Source organism: Pelodiscus sinensis, chromosome 21 (genome assembly GCF_052426305.1).
Source record: "Pelodiscus sinensis isolate ZL-2025 chromosome 21, ASM5242630v1, whole genome shotgun sequence".
NCBI lineage: Eukaryota > Metazoa > Chordata > Testudines > Trionychidae > Pelodiscus > Pelodiscus sinensis.
Genome location: NC_143072.1, coordinates 23,754,145 through 23,773,098, shown reverse-complemented (window position 1 = coordinate 23,773,098; position 18,954 = coordinate 23,754,145). Strand labels below are relative to the sequence as shown.

General features: G+C 54.1%; 1 protein-coding gene across 9 annotated transcripts in view; it reads left to right on the top strand.

Moving 5' to 3' along the window:
* RPH3AL (rabphilin 3A like (without C2 domains)) overlaps positions 1-18,954 on the top strand; it is a 98,856-nt gene that overhangs the window by 63,321 nt on the left and 16,581 nt on the right. For all 9 annotated transcript variants that reach the window (XM_075904668.2, XM_025179276.3, XM_006138673.5 and 6 more), the window contains one exon: positions 11,332-11,503. In XM_075904668.2, coding sequence (XP_075760783.1) covers positions 11,332-11,503 — 172 coding nt within the window. The remainder of the gene's footprint in view (positions 1-11,331; positions 11,504-18,954) is intronic.

The following is an 18,954-nucleotide window of genomic DNA, read 5'->3' as shown; positions in this document are numbered from 1 at the left end:
TTTGGTGCTGCTGGGCAGGTTAGATGGCGTGATGGTAAAAACAGCTGCGCGCTCTTGCCACTAGCACTTACGGGGCTGGTGCAGTGGTGGGAAGACGCTGGCTGAGGAAAGCCGGTGATTCACACCAGGGCCGCTTTGAGTCACGCGCTTCACTTGCAGCGTGCCCTGAAATCCCAGGGAGGATTGAGCACGTGTTTAAGTACCGTCTTGAAATGGGGATGCGTTCCTGCCTCAGGACTGAGCACTGTCACACCCACCTTCCCGTTTTATCTCTGACCCAGGAGCAGCATAAATCACCTTGGTCATGTATTCAGTGCTCCACCCCCTCGCGCCCAGTCCTGTGCTCTGACAGCAGGACAATGTCACCTTAGCTCCAGGCAATAGAAATGTTCCCTTTCCTGCTTTGTGCCCTCCCCTGCTTTGCTATTTAAATAGTGGTTGGGACTTACGCTAGAGGGAAGGGTTGCCGAGAAATTACATTCTTTCATCGTTGTTCCCTTTAGACGTGCACGATGATGATCGCTGTGAGCATCTGTGCAAAGGAGAGCACTTTCGGGTATTGCTTGCTTAGCCGCGCTCTGTTCTCAAGGAGTGTCTGTGTGTGTTGCATCTCGAGAGCTGCAGGCCTTTTACCCCCAGTTCTGTTCTCTGAGCAGACGGTCATTTATATGGGGGACCGGGCGGTGTAATGGCCTGCAGATGGTATTGGTCAGCCCGCAAGGACTGAAAACGCCTTTGCTTTCAGTCCCTGATGGAATGTCTTGGAGCATGAGATGCACTGTTGGGGCTGCAGCACGGCCCTCTAGGAATGTGCTTCCTTGAGAAAACTGAGCTTCTTCCAGTCTCCAGCCAAGCACTTCCCCAGCATTGATCCATGTCCACCCTCAACCCCCACTGCCTGGCACGGTGGGCAAGTTCTGTCACCCCATTTTAGAGACTGAGGTCCTCAGGAGACTGGACTATTGTGTGTGCCCAGGCAGAGAACTGGAGGGCCTGAGATGGCACCAATGCGCTTGCAATGGCAGGAAATTGATTAGGGGGACTATGCCCAGTTGATCCTGGCAGGCGTCCTGCGCCCCATTCCCCAGAGGAAAGGGAACACCCTCCCCCAGCGTCCGTGCCCCTCTGGTCTAGGGCAGTGTTCCTCCCAAAGGGGTCAGTAGCAAGGCTGGGATAGGAGCCTGCTGCTGGGCAAGTGATGACAGCTGTTCTGAGCTGCCTGGTAAGGGATTGGATGGCTCAGGTAACACAGGGAGGTTTTTGCTTCCAGGTCATTCTACAGCTGTTTCCTTTCCGCAAGAGTGAGTGCCCAACATAGCTCCCTCTTCCCTTGGGGCTGTACTCCCCCCACCCCCACTCAACCGATTGCTGGAAACTGGCTGCGTCCACATTGTCCATCCCAAAAGCCAGTGCTATTTCTTGGGTGCTTGTCCTTGCTACCCCTGTGGCACAGCCAAGCAAAGCCTGTAAGCTCTCCCCTGGTCCCAGGCATGCTGTGGTAACCCAGCAAGATGGCCCTGTGGTGGGCGCAGTATGTCGGCAGCACGGCTTGCGCAGGGCAGAGTGCATGCATGACTCTGCAGCTCTGCCTCAGACCCACGCGAAGAGGTGCCGGGTGTTGTGTGCATCCTGTGATGGTTTGCCCCAAATGCTCGCACTGCGTACTTGGCCTTGAGCTAGCAGCCAGGTGATACGGCATGGCGTCGGAATGCCCTTGCAGAAGTGCACAGGCACGGAGGCTGGAGGACCGGGTGACGCAGTGGGAGGGACAGCAGTGGACTGGGAGTTGGTGCCCCTGGTTCTGTTTCCAGCCCTGTTGCTGAATTGCTGGGTCACTTCATGCTGGGCATTACTGGAATCGCATCCGGAGGACTGTTTATCTCAAGTCAAATCACCTCCTAGATTAAGACGTCTGAGGCTCCCCTGGCTGCCTGGAAAACATCTCCGTTCTATCGGAGCCAGCCTGACCAGGCGGGGTGCTAGAATCGAAAAACAAACCAGTTTAGTCTCTGTCTAACTTGGATGATTTGGCCTAGGGAGCATCCTCCAGCTGCACTGAGGAGGCTGTAAGTGCCTGAATTCCCCTCAGCCCCTTTGGAAAGCTCAGTTCTATTGAACAATTGTTCTATTTCATGAAGCCTCGGCTGGGCAGGCAGCTTAGAATTGCAGTGAGGAACACGTTGCTCTTAAAGTGTCTTATTTCTGGAGAGCTGCGGTCGTTAATATAATCTGCCTGCGGCTGGTGTTCCAGCCCTCTAGGAGCAAAACACCATATTCAGTAGCACTTACTTCACTACGTGTGGTGTGCAGAAAGAACACGCACCCACCCACCCATGACTGAAAGTGCTGCAATGCTGAGCAGTAAGTGGGAAGGTAAACTAGATGGAGCCTGGATACAGCCCCTGATAAAATCCCAGTTCCCACCCTGCAGTATAAGGAGAGAGTTTGTTTCCCGGGCTGAGAAATGTGGTTGATCTGATCTGCATTAAGCTACAGTTGTTCTGTCAGTGACACAAGCAGCCCCAGCTGTGCCTCTGCCCCCATCCTCGGTGTTGGCTGCTGTAGCTTAGCACTTGCGAGAGAGTCACTGTTGTTCTTTCTGTGCACGTTTTCCTAACAGCTGTAGCCAAGGCTCCAGAGGGGTTTAAATGGGGCCCTGGGTAATGTGTACAGCCCACAGTGCCATGTGCAGCAATGCGGGCTCAGATAAAGACAATCCAGTCTTGTGCTCCAGAGGCCAAGCTCGTTGCTGCAGGGATCTGGAAGCAAGTCCACATGCAGCATCACAGAACTGGCAAGGCACATTGGCCGGAATTACATCTCCCCTGCTTCCGGAGCAGCTCCACACAACTTCCTCTCCCCAAACAAGCCTCATTACCTCTCGCTCCCTCTCGTCCGGCACATTAGGGAATGTCTCCCCCTTCCATCTCCAGGCTGGTATCAGCAAGGGGAGTGTAGCAAGACAAATGCCACCCTGGTGGAGGTTAGTAAAGCAGTCAGCTGCCAAGCTAGTGCAGATGCAAAGCTGGCATAGTTGGTACATTGGCAGAGGAGCAAATGGAACTTGTTGAGGCTGCTTTCAGTGGAATAAGACCCAGGTCTTGAGGGGCGCTGATCAGGGAATTTGTGCAGCAGGTGCTGTTTCCCGCAGCCTGAGTTGCCTGCAGTCTGGCCACCTTACAGGAAGAAGGTTTAGTGTGAGAATGAAAATCTTCACCTTGTGATTCCTTGTACTTGTGGATCTTGCAGTTTCCCAGCGGGAGGGCCAGAGGCTGTCCATCAGCCAGCATGTAATTCCCATTTTGTGTGGGAAAGAGGCTGTCCCAGTTTGCCACGGTACCTATCCCTGCTTGTCTTGGTGGGTGAACAGTTGTCTTTCCTATTTTTCTGGGTCCTGCATGACCCATTAGTGCTGTACTTTGGCTTTTATCCTGCCAGGTTCTACCAAGTACCTTCTTGAATTACCATTTACTTCCTGTGTAAAATATATATATATTGTGGCAGGGTGTTGCCCTGCACTGGCCCTTTAAGGGACTGGGCGACCTGGAGTCAGGGGTAAGCCCAGCTGAAGGCAATTAAGGAGGGCCTGCTGGAGCTTATAAGAGCAGCTCCTGGGAGGAGAGGGTTCTGCTGCTATAGGGCTGCAGGCTTTGGACCCAGCGGACCCAGACTACCCGGCCTGAAGCCCAGTACTGCATGGAGGCAGTCGTGAAGGGCGGGGCTGCAGGGAGGCAGCCATTGCTTGCACGGAGGCAGCTGTGGTAGGCTGGGGGCGCTCGAGCCAGGGAAGCGCTAGGCCAAAAGGCACAAAGGCAGAGGTGCAGGAGGGAACTGGGCAGACTGAGGAACTGGGTGTTCCAGGAAGGAGCTGAGTGCTCCTGGGAAGAGCTAGGGGTTCCCGGGGGTAGAGAGGACCCTGGGAGTACCGGAAGAACAGTGACTCCCCCGTGGAAGGGGGTGTGGACGAACAGCGGAGTGGTCGCTGCTGTAAGGCAGTGACCTGAAGAGAACACCTCACCCAAAGGGGGGGCGCATTGGCAAAAAAAGTGAGAAGCCGTGAGAAAAGTGAGTGAACCTGCTAACTAACTAACTAACTAACTAGCGCGCACGCACACACGCGCGCGCACACACACGCACACACTCACTCACTCACACACACACACACTCTGATGCTATCTTCATAATTAAAATTCCTTGGAAGCGTTCATGCACATTTACATCTGAATTGTCACAGCCACATTTGTAGCGATAACAAAAACAACTTAAGTGGCAGCAGAGGGGGAAATAATTAAAAGAAACACTCCGACCATTCAGATCCTAGGAGAATGAAATGCCATCAGGAACCTAACAAAAGCCGCACCATCCTTCTTCACTCCTGTCTGGTTTTTTACCTCTCTTTGCTAAATGATGTTTTCAAGGCTGACTGCCTCTCTCTTGGTTTATCACAATAAACCCCACATAGGCGGAAGATTGCTGCTCTGGAAGGATGTATTTCACCTCCTCCCAGGAGTGTTATAAGTGGCCATAGCTAAGGGTATTGCTTTCCTGTGGTGTTTTTTGGCAAAATACCCCCGTGCCAGACGAGTGTTTATTCTGGGTGACTGGATCCAATCCAAGTGCTGCACACCTGTTTGTATTCCAAAGAGCTAATCCACAGCCAAGGTACTATTCTGGGGGCCGGGTGTGACTGTATAGGATTAAAATAGCAGCCTTCAGCATGGACCCACAATATGCAGGGGGGCGGGCTGCTTGAGAGTGGAATGCAGAATAATCGAAGCCTAGTACCCACTGTGTGGTAGAAAATTCCCAGGTCAGAAGTGCAATTGATTTTGCTGTTCAGTAAGCAGTGGCAGAATGATGGTTTCACTGTCCTTCAATTTGCTTCGTCCTCCAGGGCCCGCTGAAGGAGTAAAGACAGCTGGGTGTAAATAATGGAATTGGAAATCTCCACATTGCGGAAAGCAGATGAAGGCAAACAGTGAAGCTAAAGAGCACTCGCTTGTGTGGCTTATCATTTGGGTGCCGTGCCGTAGGGTTGGATTGAAATGAGTGCGTAGGCACATCCGACACGTGGGCATCAATAATAAATGTTATCCCCGTGTAGTAATACAAGAGCTAGCATTTACATAAGGCTTTGCATTTTCAGAGGGCACCGCAGATGCTAATTAAGAAACCACTGCCATCTCAGTTTGTGCATAGAGAAATTGAGGCCTGGAGGGCCAGAGATGCTCAAGGCCAGCAAAAGAGTCTGTGCAAGAGCCAGGGTTAGAATGCAGATGTTGCTGCCTTCCTTGGAGCAGAAGAACGTGAGCATTAGGCACACACATGCCCTCTTCTCCGGAAGCTTGGTCCCCCTGCCCTCTCTCCAGGGTAGTTTTGCTGTACCAGGCAGTGCTCTCTAACAGGAGATGTCCTGTCTGGAAGCATGGACCTTCCTGATCACTCCAAGCACACCCCTGCACTGGTACTGGTGGGCAGAGGAAGGGGATGGGACTGGTCTTGGGATGCAGGGGGTGAGAATCATTGGCCCTTGACTTTGCGTGGATCTCCGCCACGCGGTCCTGCTGTCATAGCAGTCAGCCTGGGTAATCATGCTCCATTGCTGTATAATGCTGGTAATGTGCCCAGGCTGGACACACCCTAAGCATACCACTTAGCTTCCATTTTGCAGGCACAGCCTGACTCAATCACCTCCTTCTCCCTGCCCTGTTCTTGGTCTGTGGCATCACTGCACAGTTCCAGCGGTCATGCTCCAGCATCTTGGATTAGCTGGGGTGGGAATGCTTCCCCGCCTCAAGTCACTTTCGAGTTTCCCAACTGTTGCTAAATGGACTTGGATAGAACAGATGTTTGTTTCCAAGCACCTGGTTGTGACTCCCTTCTTGTAATGTGAATGAGGACTTGATTCAATGGCAGTGGGAGCAGCAGTAAAGCAATAAAATCACAGTGAATGTTCTGGGCTTGGTGTAGACATGGCTGTTTAAATCATTTTCTGTAATGGATCTGCTGTCCAGTATTTTGTTTAGAGGGAGCAAAATCTCTCTCGAGGCAGATCTACCTGAGCCCAAAGAGGGCTGGTGTTATTGTTCAGCATTAGCTTCATCCTTAGTGCGTCTGCCTGCAGGACCACAAAGCCGTTTGATACGGTGCCCTCAAAGTCTGAGAGTTCAGGTGCAGGGCAGTAGAGCAACCCAGGAAGACCATGCACTGGACTGTGTGGCAGGCAGCCTGGGTTCCGATCCTGCTGGGGGACCTGGAGAGGTTCCGTTGCACCTGGTTCCTTCGCTTTACAGTGGAAACGAGCTTTACCCTCCTTGGTAAAGCACTTTGAGAGTGGGTAAAAAATGTAAGAGCGCAGTGCTATTCTGTATTGGACAGTTTTGTTGTTCATCTCTCCTGATAAGCAACCCTACACGAGGGTGAAATCTGGATGCCACTGAAACTCTCACTGATCTCAGTGGGGCTAGGATTGTACCCTGAAGCATGCATAGCCAGCGAGAGCAAACGCTGCTTTTCTTGGAAGGCATAAAGCTCAGCGTTAAGACCCAAGCTGAGGGATTATACGTTGGCTCTTATTTTTGAAGCATCACTGTAGGTGTTTTTTATTTAAAATTAATCAAGACTCGTGCTTTTTCATCTTCTTCAATTGTACTGCCAGCCTGTTTGCTGTGTCCATGATTTTGATTCATGTCCTGCCTCGGAAAGAATAGAGCATAGACCATTTCAGACATCGTGCCTGCCAGTACCACAGCCAAATATATTTCATTATTAGTGGGCAAACTCTCTTGGCTTCACTCGGCTTCACTCTCTCTTAAGACTGGGCTAAACGCAGGTTTTTGCACTGTTATAAGTAGGTGGGGGTGTGAGGAATGGGGGTGTGTAAATGCCTTTATACGGATGTAACTCTGCCCATGCGAGGTGGGTTGTACCTGTTTCTGTTTCTTAGCCAGTCTAGAGTAGGATGAAAACCTATATGTAGAACCTTTCCTTACTATGATCCTGACTCCAGGAGCTGTGGCTTTAACTTAAACATCAAATGAAACTCGCGATAGAATCACCAGAGTTTAGGCTCTATCCACATGGCAATCAGAGGTGGGATCACTGTATGTGTAGACATTACTAAGCTAGCTTTGATCGGGGTAGCTTGAATAACAATGGCAGGGACGTCTTCCCCACTGACTGGAGTGTGGATTAGCCACCAGAAGAACTACCAGGGTCCCTGGCCTTCCCTGAATCTCCTGTTGCCACAGCTTTGCTGCTCCTGGTGCTCTCCCTATCTAGATTGAAGCGAGTGCAGGTACATCCATTTGCTGTGTAAATGCACCATAGAAGGAGGCTGTGGGCTGTGGCTTTGTCACAGTGCCTAATACAGGCTGTGGGGCTCATGCTTTTTAGGCTAGTGATAGAAATGTAGCCGTGTTAGTCTGGGGTAGCTGAAGCAAAATGCAGGACAATGTAGCACTTTAAAGACTAACAAGATGGTTTATTAGATGATGAGCTTTCGTGGGCCAGACCCACTTCCTCTGCGCTGGGAAGGCTTGGTGATAAAAGTGCTTTCCACATGCAAAAGGTGCCAAATGTGAAAACCAGTTTTTCTGTCTCCCATTGTTGACATTTCATGGCCACATGACTAGCACCCCATCAACAGAGCAATGCAGTGTGGGTAAGTATCCCACAGTGCAGTGCTGTGGGGAGGCAGAGCTGATCCTGGTACGTCTTGGGATTCCCTTGTAGCTCTGGGAGCTCTCTGTGCTGAGGAATGTCAAAGCAGCCCAGCTGCCTCTCCAGCCCTCCACCTGCAGCAGCAGCCCACCCGCCACTGTGTTCCTAGCAGGGCATTCCAACGACCTACTCTGTCTGTTCCCCAAACAGAGCAGCTCACTCAGCTGTCAGATACATCCTGGAGCTTTGAAAGGGGGTGGGGTGCATGCCTGCAGGGCAGCAGAGATCACAAAACACAGAGCAAGGCCAGCAGGGGTTGTGGGATACTGGCAGAAGCCAGTTCTCTGGACAGAACAAACAGCAGAGTCCACACTGGCTCTTTGTGGACAATAAAGGGAGGAGAAAAGACAAAAGTCTCTTGCAGGGGTGGAATTTTTCTGTTGCCAAAAGTAGGTGTTTTTTCCCTCCGAAAGTTGCTCTGCAGTGTAAACGCTGTCACTGCTTTGTTGCCAAAAGGCAGGTTTTGGCGACAAAACATGACAGTGTAAACAGGGCTTTAGGCTGGACCTCAGCAGCAGCTCTGCTGTTTTGCAGCCAGGTGAGATGGCTTTCCGCAGACTCGGCTTCTTCTGGGGGAAACTTTATCTGACTTAGGGCCCATGTCTAGTTAGGCCTACGCCACAGAATTACATCGGTGTCACTGGTGGGTGTGAAAAATCCACATCCTTGAGCAACATGGTTCTATCAGCCTGTCCTTCTGGTGCCCCGCTCAGTGTCAGCGGGAGAGCATGGTCTGGATGCTGGCAGCCCAGGTAGCGGGCGGTTCCCTCCAGCAGTCTCCACTTCCTGCTCTATTTACCAGCGGAGACAATGTTGTGTAGCTAGAAGCAATGTGACATGACAAACATGTTCTTTATTAGCTGGCAAGTGTGTGTGGGGGAGGAGGGAGTTGGCTGCCTGGGGCGTGTGCGGGCAGAGCTTTGGCTGCCTAGAGCATGACCGCTTCATTGCTATGGATTTGGTGCTTACATTGGGGAAGGAATTGGGAGCTGCCGTTCTTTAAACCAGAAATGGGGACACTTTTTCTCCTCGGGGCCACTGACCCACAGAAAAAAATTGTGGGCCACAAAGCAATGTGGGGGCGCCCAGAGCCTGGGGCTTCTCCTCAGCTCCAGGGTGGGGCCAGAAATGAAGGGTTCAGGCTGTGGGCGCAGTCTGGGATGTGGAAGGCCAGGGGCGCGCAGACTCCAGCCAGGCACCACTTCTCTCAGGCGGCAGCACAGCGGGGCTAAGGCAGGCCCAGCGAAGCAGCCACGCTGTAGCCAGGAGGCTCTGAGCTCTGCATGCTGCCCCCCGCCCTCCCCCCAGGTGCTGCTCCCGCAGCTGTCATTAGCCATGGTTCCAAGAGTGGGGGCAGGTTCACACAGACTGAGTCAAGCTTCCCTGATCGTCCCTGTGCTTAGGGGCCACAAGGGACAGCCTGGACCCTAGCTTCCCCCCACGACGGGGCTAGCCCAGGGGCAGGGCTTCTGGCCCGCAGTTCATAGACTTTCAACGAGACCGATGACATTGGGCAGGGGGTGGGGAACCAGCCTGCGGTTGCCCACCCCTGTTTTAGACTGTGCCCTGTCGGAATCCGCCTCCTCTCGAGAGGTGCACAGCGGCTCAGTTTGGGGAGTCAGTTTGTCACTCTGCACAAGGGCCAGCTGCTGGGGGCAATTTGCTCTCCTGGTTCGTGTTCAGCCCTCACATTTTAACGTTTGAACACGTTAGAAGCAGGAGCAACTGTCTTGATTAAAAGAACCAGGCCGTGCCGGGGCTGACCTATACAGCAGAACTCCAGTGCTGAGCCTGACAGGAAGCGTGGACCACTGTGGGACCTGGGATCTGTTCCCCGCTCTGCCTCTAACTAGCCATTAGATCTTGTGTAAATCGCTTCACTGCTCCGTGCCTCAGTTTCCCCATCTGTGAAACCGGGATGATGCTGATTCTTCCCCACATGCCAAAAGCCTTGTAGCCACACTGGATGTTGCTGTCATTCTCAAGGAGTCTTTGATTATGCCCTGCCCTACGAAGGCAAGTTGCAGTATCACGGTGCCATGAAGAGTGTCCACTATTGCACCCGCCTTTCTCTGGAGACCTCCATTTCCAAAGTACTGTGAGAACAGTGGGGGATGCGTTCAGGAGCACCTAGTACCGCTGTTTCCTCTGCTGCGCCAGCTCCAAGCAGCGCTGCAAGAGTCACGTCCTGCGTGAAGTATTTAGAGGCTTTGATCTGTTGTAATAGATTCGTTTATTCTTGGACGAGGTGTCTCATTAGTTCATTATTCTGTGTGCTGGGAGGCACAAAGGAAATTGCATTTTCTGGTAGTTCTTCTCTGTGCTGCATACCTCCTCTGCATGCTTGCGCTTTGTTCCAGAGCTTTACCAAGCTTGCTTCATCACAGTGCTGGTATTGAAGAGCGGACTGCCCTTTCCTTGCCTGCTGCACGTTTGAATTGTCCGAGCTTTCTTCTCTTTGTGATCATATTCGCACGCTTGCTTCCTAAATGGTCTGCGCTCCAACCCCTGGGTCAGGCCCCCTCAGAGCAGCACCAGCAGCCAGTTGTTGTTGCTGCAGAAATATTCTTGCTCTCGTCCATCTTATTTTGGGGTTAGTTCAGAATTGCTCCTTCCGACTCTTAAAGGCAAAGTGGTCTTCGTGCAGCAACGTTTCTTTGGCTCATTTATAACATTGAGGGCATGAACCGCTGTGTTGCAAGCTAATGGGACTTTGCCTGTTTGAAATAAGCGTGCTCTTTCAAATCCATTTTCTGCTGGAGATTTGTTTCTTGTCATAGATTCTGAAGGCCACTGGAGACCAGTAGGCTATGTAGTGAGAGCATGTGTACAGTTAAGGGTTGCCCAGACCACGGAGTGGATGGGGCTTCTGTGCTTTCTATTCAGCAGCAAGTGGAGATGGGCAAAGGGGTGGGAGGGTTGTTGGAAAGAAATGTCTCTACCTGACTGGCTGGCAGCAGTTTGTCCTGCTCCTGGCCTGGCAGGAAGAGCTCTCAAGAGGTATAATTTTGGGGCCATACGATTTCATCTTGTTAATCCTGGAGTTATTTGAATGAAGCACATGTCCCAGGAAAGCTACCCACCTTGGTTTGAAGACCTCAAGAGACAGGCTCCACTGCTGCTTCTAGCAGCTGGTTGCAGTAGCTAATCAGCTGACTTAAGGCTGTGCCCTAGTTGTAATTTTGAATGCACCTGCCTTATGGAAATCTCTGATTATTCTGCTGTGCTGCTGTCCTGTGGAGAAGGTTGCTCATTCCAGGGAGTGGCCCGGGGTCACTGAGTTCTTGCAGGGACTCTGACGGGTGAGCTTTGAGAAGCGTGCTGAATCTGCTTCAGAGGAGCCTTTTGAACTTTTCTTACCCATGTGTGTCTGCAGGGGAGAGCTGGAGCTTCAGAGGTGATCCTGGACAGAGCAAGGGTGGGCTGAGGAGTGATGAGCGTTATCCTCACGGTCACACCAGAATTCGCTCTGGGGAACTGGGGCTACTCAGTCACTGCGGATCTCATTGGGTGGGGCTAGCCAGCCACAGCATGCTGGCCTAGCGCAGTTGATGGCCAGTCTCTGAGCATGCGTATTGTCCCTGCGAACACGTCTCTGTCTCCTCACAGGTTTGGAAGCGGTCTGGTGCCTGGTTCTACAAGGGGCTGCCGAAGTACATCATGCCTGTGAAAAGCACCAAAGCCAATGACCTGCGCCTGCGGCCTCGACAGCCTGAGCCGGACGTACAGGAAGTGAAGGGCGTCGGGACTAACCGTTCCTATACCTGGGCCAGGGGGAGAGGTCAGTTGCTACCCCCCCCCCTTTTCCTGTCTTGGGAGGGCAGAGCGTGAGTCAGGGTGCAGAGGCATCCCACTGGTAATGGGAATCACAACAGCAGAGCCGGATTTCTGCATCCCGCAGGGTTTTAGGGCTAAATCCAGGCATTGGGCTGTGATGCGATTGGGCTGCCCTGTGCCTGTTTCGTTGCAGGCCAGTCCTGCGCTGAGCTGTTGTGGATTGGATTAGCAATTAGCACATGGAACTGGGAAGTCTCGGTTTCCGCCACTGGCTCAGTGTGTGACTCGAATCCTTTCCCAAGCGCCGTGCTTCAGTTTCTGGCATAGCAAGGGGATAACCATATTGCCCCTCCCCCAGGGGTACAAGTGTGTGCAAGGAAAAGCAATGCTCCTCTTAGCTGGCCCTCCATCCTCGCTAATAACTATTGATTCTGGGGCTGTAAGAAAAGCCAGACGAGGCCTGGCGGCTCTGAACGTGCAGGGGGTGTGTTGCATTTGTGACAGGGAGGAGAGCGCTTGCTGCCAGCGCTCACTGATTTAAAAATGGCTGCTTTTCTGAATGGGAGCGGTTTGCTTTTCATAGCTGGGCCCCGTGTCCCTCTCTCCTCCGCTCCGAGGTGATGTCGGTAAAGCGGAGGGCTGCACTGCTGGGAGCAAGGGAGCTATTCCGGCCTCTGGGGTTTGTTCCAGTGTTTCTCGCTCTTTGTGATACCAGGGCCCAGCAGCAGGCAGCCTTGTAAGCTGGGTCCTGAAGCTCTCCGGGACCGGGGCCCTCCGCAGACGTGTAGTCGAGGAATGCTGGACTGTTCCATCCGCGAGCCCTTTGCTGAGGCTGCACCGTCCATCCGTCACACCCGCTCTTTTAACCCTTCCCACTGACCAGCCATTAGCTAATGACCATGTTCAGCCTCTGCTAACTCAGCCCCGTGGCCAGAGGCAAAAGGCTCTGCGGGTCCTCCCAAGCAACCTGCAGCAGCTTGTGTGTGGGCAGCCTGGTAACCGCTGCTGGAGAGCAGCACAGGCACAGCCCCTTGGCAAGGGTTCCAGACGCTCGGAGAGGAGAGGAGCTGAACGCACCGCTCGGGCTGGGTAAAACGAAGCTGTCAGCCCTCGTTCCATGGGAGCACGAGCGCGTCTGTGAAGTGCAGAGGGGGTTTGCGGCACAACTCGAGCGGTACACGGGATGCCCTGGGAGAGCAGCCTGGGGAGAGCTTGGGATTCCAGCTGCCCTCTGAAGCATTGGTCAGACAGAGATCACTGACCTTACCTGGCCTGAAGGCTCCTATGCTTTAGTGGCCCCAGCATGGCCTTCTCAGTGGAAGGGACGACTCCTGTTCTCTCTCCAGCAAAATCTAACCTAGGGGCATGTCCACATAGGGGAGCTTACTGGCAGAATTCGCCTGCTGTAGTGCTACAGGGATTCCTTTCCTGGCGGGCGCTCAGCGGGGGATGGGTTCCAGGTAGCCTTGTATCGATTGCTTCGGAAGCAATATGCAGCCCTCTTCTGAGGAGTAGGAGACCCCCAGTCAGGGGGAGCCAAGGCCCAGGCTGCTTGTGGTGAGATAATCAAGGGGACCAAGCCCCTGTGTGTAGTTAACAAGCACCTGGGCCAGCTCGAAAGCAGCCAGGGCTCTGTTTCAGGGTGGTCCTCAGAGACACTCTTCTAAGGGGAAGGAGCTCCGCAGCCCCTAGATCACACGCAGGAGGGCTGGGTACCCCCCAGCCCAGGGTCAGACTTGATTTCAAGTTTACTTGGCTTTCTTAAAGTGGAATCCCAACAGGGGAGTTGTCTTACACCCATTGGGGCTGGGTGGAGTTCTCAAAGTGCCCCAGAGTACAGAGACAGGCAGAGGGGGCTTTGCAGCCCCCAGCACTGCCACCCTAGCAAACTGGGAGCAGGGGCCCTCTCACCAGGTGAGAGAAGGTGTCCGGGCCCCAAGAGGTGGGCCCAGGCGTGTCTCAGTTTGGCCCTGAGGCCATCAGCAAGCAGGGCTTGTGCTGGGCTGTTCCCCTCCGAGTGAGTGTCTGGATGTGGTAGGTGTGGGGCAGAAGCCCCTCTCCCACGGCTGCAGAGCACGCATTCCTGCCCCGTAACACGCCTCTTGTCGCCCCTGCATCCTCCATGGAGATGGCCACGCCCCAGGCGCTGCCTTCGCTTTGTCCCCACTTTTGTTTGGTCACACCCAGCTCTGCTGTTAATCGCAGCAGCAGCAGAACTTGGTTTCCCTCGCGTCATGGGGGTGAAAAACAATTGGGCCTGTTCGGAGACCCGAGCTGCCAGTTTCATTTGTGGACCGGCTGATCAAGGCTGCAGAACCATCGTGTTACGTTGACTCTTGTTTCTTTCCAGCAGGGATTAGCAGAACTGCCTGCTCTCCCTGTCCTGTGTCTTGCCATTCAGCCTCCCAAATCGGGGGAACTTTGAAATGTTCTTCCTAGAGCTCATCGCTGTTAGTGCAGGAAATAATAATGAGTTTTAGAATTTTGTTTTGCTGCCATCGTATTACGCCCCAGACTAAGGTGGTGCTCTCAGCCCCTGCTGGCATTTTCCTAATTAAAGGCAAAATTGATCAAGAGCAGCCAGTTGTTTCCACCCTGCAGAGGTTTAGAGCAGGTTGTGGCTGCACATAGACCTGCTGGTGTGTTTAAAAAGTCTGAGTAGCTCAGTGCTTGTATTCCTCCGTGAAGGCGTTAGCTGATCCAAAGCCCCACAGGGATCTTACCACTGCCTTTAGCAGGCTTTGGATTAAGCCTGGGCTGCCTAAAACCAGACCCCTGGAAGCTTATTGTTGCACCAGATGTTTTACCGTAAGAGGGTCTCTGCGCTATTGAAATAGTGAAGAAGCAGGGTTCTCCCTGTTATGCTGGGCTCAGGCCGGGCTGGCGCTGCTGCTGCTTAGTGGCCTGCTCTGCAGTTGTGCCGAAGTCACTGAGAGCAGAATCTGGCCAAGTGACTTTTCAAACGATCCCTTAGGCTACAGCATCTTCAGTGCAAACACCCCCCGGCCACGAAGCTCTGAGCCTGGCTCGGCCGGGTGGGGCTCATGGCGCTTGTGCTCTGGGACTCGGAGCAGCCGTGCGGACGTTTCCGCTGGAGCTGCAGCCTGGGCTCCGAAACGCCGTCGGTGCCTGAGCCGGCCACAAGGAGTTTTCAGTCTGTGACGTTACCAGGGTGATAAAACTGCCCAAAGCGCCATCCTTCCTGCATGTGGCCTGGCTGGAAAGGCTGGTTCACTCCACCTCTGTGACCCACTGTTGTCAGTGAAGGCCTTGCTGCCCCCGGGCTGGCAGGAGAGAGGCAGGGATGTTCTGGGTGGACAGTGCTCTCAGGGGAGGCTGGCGACTTTGTTTTGCCCGGGGAGTTCCCATAAATACCATTCAGGCACCAGGAGCAGTGAAGCAGCAGCCCAGGAATAACAGAGCCACTTGGATAAACCAGCCCCCTCAGTGCTCCAAGCGAGGTTCCTCCTTCCTCTTGTGCTTACAGATCTGTGGCCGTGTCTTTGTGGGAGAAACACTGTCAACCGGGTCCTCACCCCACTTCATGTCCTGTCACTTCCTTCCCTCGCTTTTCTGTGTCAGGCTGCAAGTGCTCCGGGGGCCACAAACCTCCATCTCCAGTGGGCTACAACTTCCTTTCCCCCCCCCCGAGGCAGGCTGGATCTTGCTGGGAATCTGCTTCCCCAGCCCCCTTCCCATGTGTCCTAGGGCCGCTGCCTTCCCCAACTGTGACAGTCCCCCCACGCCTGCGGTAAGAGTGCACAGCATGTCACACGGGGAGGGGGAGGGACTGCCCCTAGACCCACCATCGGCAGGCGGGGTAACGCGCCCGGGGAACAGAGCAAGCTGGGGCCACGTTGCTCTGCTTCCCCTGCTGCTGGCGGTAAATGTGGGGGGCCAGACCCCTGCTGCCTGTGCTGGACCCCCGGCCCCACTAGTCCCCCCAGGCTGCATCACTCCGGGGAGAGGATTGGGGGGAAGAGGAGGGGAGAGACAGGGCCTGGGGCAGAAGGGGCCCTTTGCTGGGTGGGGTCAGTCACGTTCTCTCCCCCCTCCCCCCTCAATCCCTCCTCACGAGTCGCCCTTGGCAGCCATCATATAAAATCCCATCTCTGTTGAGCAGATGTGCTGAGAGAGGGACCCTGGTGTGAATGCACCCACCTGGCGAGCTAACCAGAGGGGCTAACGGCTGAGGCAGCCCCGACGGGGGCTTTGTTCCCTTAGGGGGCCATAAGGGAGTAGTGCTGGCTTAAGGCCGACAAATGCCTCTCGTGAGGCTTCACGCTCCCGCTGCCATCCAGGCTCTTAAAGGGTCAAAGCAAAGCGCAAAGGAGACTTGGGATCCAGACGTGGCAGCAAGTTGACTTGGAGCCAGGCTGCTTGGCGGCGGCAGCGTGACTGCCCTGTGTGGTAACGTAGCCGCTCAGGCGTATGCCGCGGCAAGTCTGGACGCTGGAATCTCTTGGCTGTTACCGGGGATTTTTGTCACGCTGGATTTCGCGTGACTCCAAGGAGGGCCTCGGTCGATGGTCCTAGCTGCGGATGTTCCACTGCTCACGTAACGGCCCGTGCAGCAGAGCACACCCGGCAGGAGCTGGAGCTGCTGAATAATATCCCGTCAGGGTTAGATTGGAGTCCCCTGTGCTGATCCCAGGGGAAGGATGGTGCAGTGGGTCTCTGGAGACCTGGGTTCAGTTCCTGGCTCTTCCACAGACTCCATGGGTGATATGGAGCAAGTCACGGGGTGGCTGTTTCTCATCTCTCCCCCTGTAAAACGGGAGAGTCACCTTGCCCTGCCTCACCAGGGCGATCCTCGAGAGAGAGCTGCTCTGATCCTACGCGGAAGGACCTGGATAGAGCAAGGCCCTGCCTGTCAATGTACTGCGGGGTGGGCGGGGGCTCAATGGTGGAAGTGTCATGACCGAAGTTCTTAGGCTTGGTGGGACCACCGCTGTGAATTCCAGCGGCATGGCCTGGCTAACCGCGCGTGGGGCTTTTCAGGGAAGGGTTTCAAACCCCGTGTGGGCGTGAAAGGCAGACGAGCGTTGGTTTCCCCGTATCCTTAGCCCGCATCTGCCTTCAGCGGCCGAGCCCTGGCCCGGAGCTGGCTGCGTTTCGGCTGTGCAGGGTGTATGACCCTTGGGAAAGGCCACGATGTAAATGTGAAATATCCTTGCTACGTGTGCCCATGGTCACCAGCTGTCACAGCCCTGCTGGATTGCAAACGCGTCCGTCCAGCACTTCCTGCTTGGCCCCGGGCTTTAAACGTTCCTTTAAAACAAAACCACTTCCAGCCTTCTGACGGTTCTGCCTTCCGAAGCAGCAGCTCAGAGGGGTGCAAGCCACCCCCGGGCACATTTCAGTGACTGATGCCACCTTACACGTGCAGCTGCTTTGGATAGTGAGTGAAACTTACCCCAGGGGATTATAGGTGGAGCTTAACTAAAAGGCCATTTCTCCCCCCCACCCCATCCAACTCCATAAGGGGTCCATGTAGGGTCCTGTACCTTTATATTCTGTCCAGTGCCCGCCTGAAGACTGGGGGTAGGGAGGAGAGAGCCAACCAGAAACAAGCCTTTGTTTGGGGTGTTAGGCGGGAGGTGGTGGTGGGGGAGAGACCACCCCCCCGAACCGGTTTGGGCGTTGCTCGCTGGCTGACACCCAGTGGAAGAAAAGCAAGAGTTTTATGCACACCTGTTCTCCCACGCTGACACCGGATTTGCTGTTGCTTTCAGTTTTGTCAGGAATAAACAAGCAGTTTCCGTGGGAGCTCTGCTGTTAAGTCACAAATAGGTCTTGTCCCGGGAGAATAGCAGGCCCCTTTCCTGCCCTCGAGGGCAGCGGTGCCAGCTCTGATGGAGTGGTTGGGTGTTTGTAGTGGCCAGGAGGGGCCTGGGCAGTTAGGAGGGAGGTGACATTAATAGCAGGCCTCCTTCTCCAGAGCCTGGCACCTTTTCCTCTTTCCAAGGGACACCTCTCACCTGTCCTTTCCAAAGGCAGCGCCGTAACTGCTCTGTGCACAAAGGAACCTGGGCTCTAGCAATGGCACAGGGCACCTAGTGTGGCCCTGCCCTCCCGAATGCACGACTCGGCCCGGCTGCCACTGATAGCACCTGCAGTTTCGTGGTTGGTCTTTTCCTGTTGGTGTGAGCTGAACCGTTGTTTTCTCTGCACCTTTTCCCTGATTGGGGGGGGGGGGGTTGTTAGTCACTTCTCCTCCCGCACAGTACCTGGGGCTGATGGCTCCAGTAGAAGGAGCTCAGCAAGTGCTCTTTAAAAACGTGATGTCAACACGCAGCTGCACTCGACTGGTAAACTCAGCTCGAATGCGTGGGGCTTGGTGCCCACCTCTGCTGTGAAGGATTCGCTTGGTGGACTGTTTCTGTTGCAGGCAAGAGGGCACAAAAGGAGTCAGGGATGGGTCTGATTTTTCTGTCTGTGGCTAGAAAATCTTGTGCTGCCCTCCCAGGCAAGCAGGTCTTCTGGGTCAGTACTTGCTTGAGAGAGAATCAGGGAATGGCACGTGGGACTGGGGAATCAGCAGGAGGAGGTCTGTTCTTCCCACTCAGATTTCACCGGGGGGTCCGAGAAGACAAGGCCAAGGCCCGATGCTGGCTTTTTCCCCCTAAGAGTAAAGATGTTGACTGCTGCTTTGCCAAATTTCAGCTGACTTCTGGTCAGTCTACCTAAAATCCTCCTGCAGTTTTAATTAGCGTACAGTATGCTGCTTCATCTCCTGACCTGTTGTCGCTATGAGCTATTAAAAAAGCCATTACAGCCGTGGCTGCAGGAGAAGTAATCCCTTATTTATCCCTTTGTAACCGTGTGTTGGCTGAGATAATTAATGTGTGTAAAGCACTCGAAGATCTTCCAGTGACAGGTGTTACCCAGGTGTCCGGCATTATCTTTAATAATCGCGTATTCATAGGGCCATTGAAGGGAAGGGGGGTGTTGGCGTTTCAAAAATGTCGATTTGGGTTCTCCAACCTCTCCAAAATCCCGCCTGATTTCTTCACCCCAAATTCAGATTTCCTGGTGCCCAGGAGAGTGAGAGTAGGACTCAGTGGTTCAGATCATTAGGCCACAACAGAAGCTGGTGGCACCTAGAGCCCCCATCCAGCTGAGATCTGGGCTCCATTCCGATAGGCTCACAGCCTAGACAAGAGAGACCCAGGGCGTGAGGGGAACAGAGCCATGCAGAGCTCACCCAGTAACGGAGCCACGGGCTCCCGGCAGAGCTCTGGGTGGAATCAGTGGGTTACCTGCTGGGCTGAGCTGCTGCTTCCTTGTTTTGACTTCCAAATGCTGAGCATCCGCGCCTTGTGCCACCTCTGCTGCCTTGCTTCACCCCAGCCTTCACTCTTCACGGGCAGGGTTGGCGTTCTAGTCCTGGGGTGACCTCAGCTGATTCCCTGCGGTTTGCAGCATTGCTGAAGCCAGTCGTGACTCTCCTCG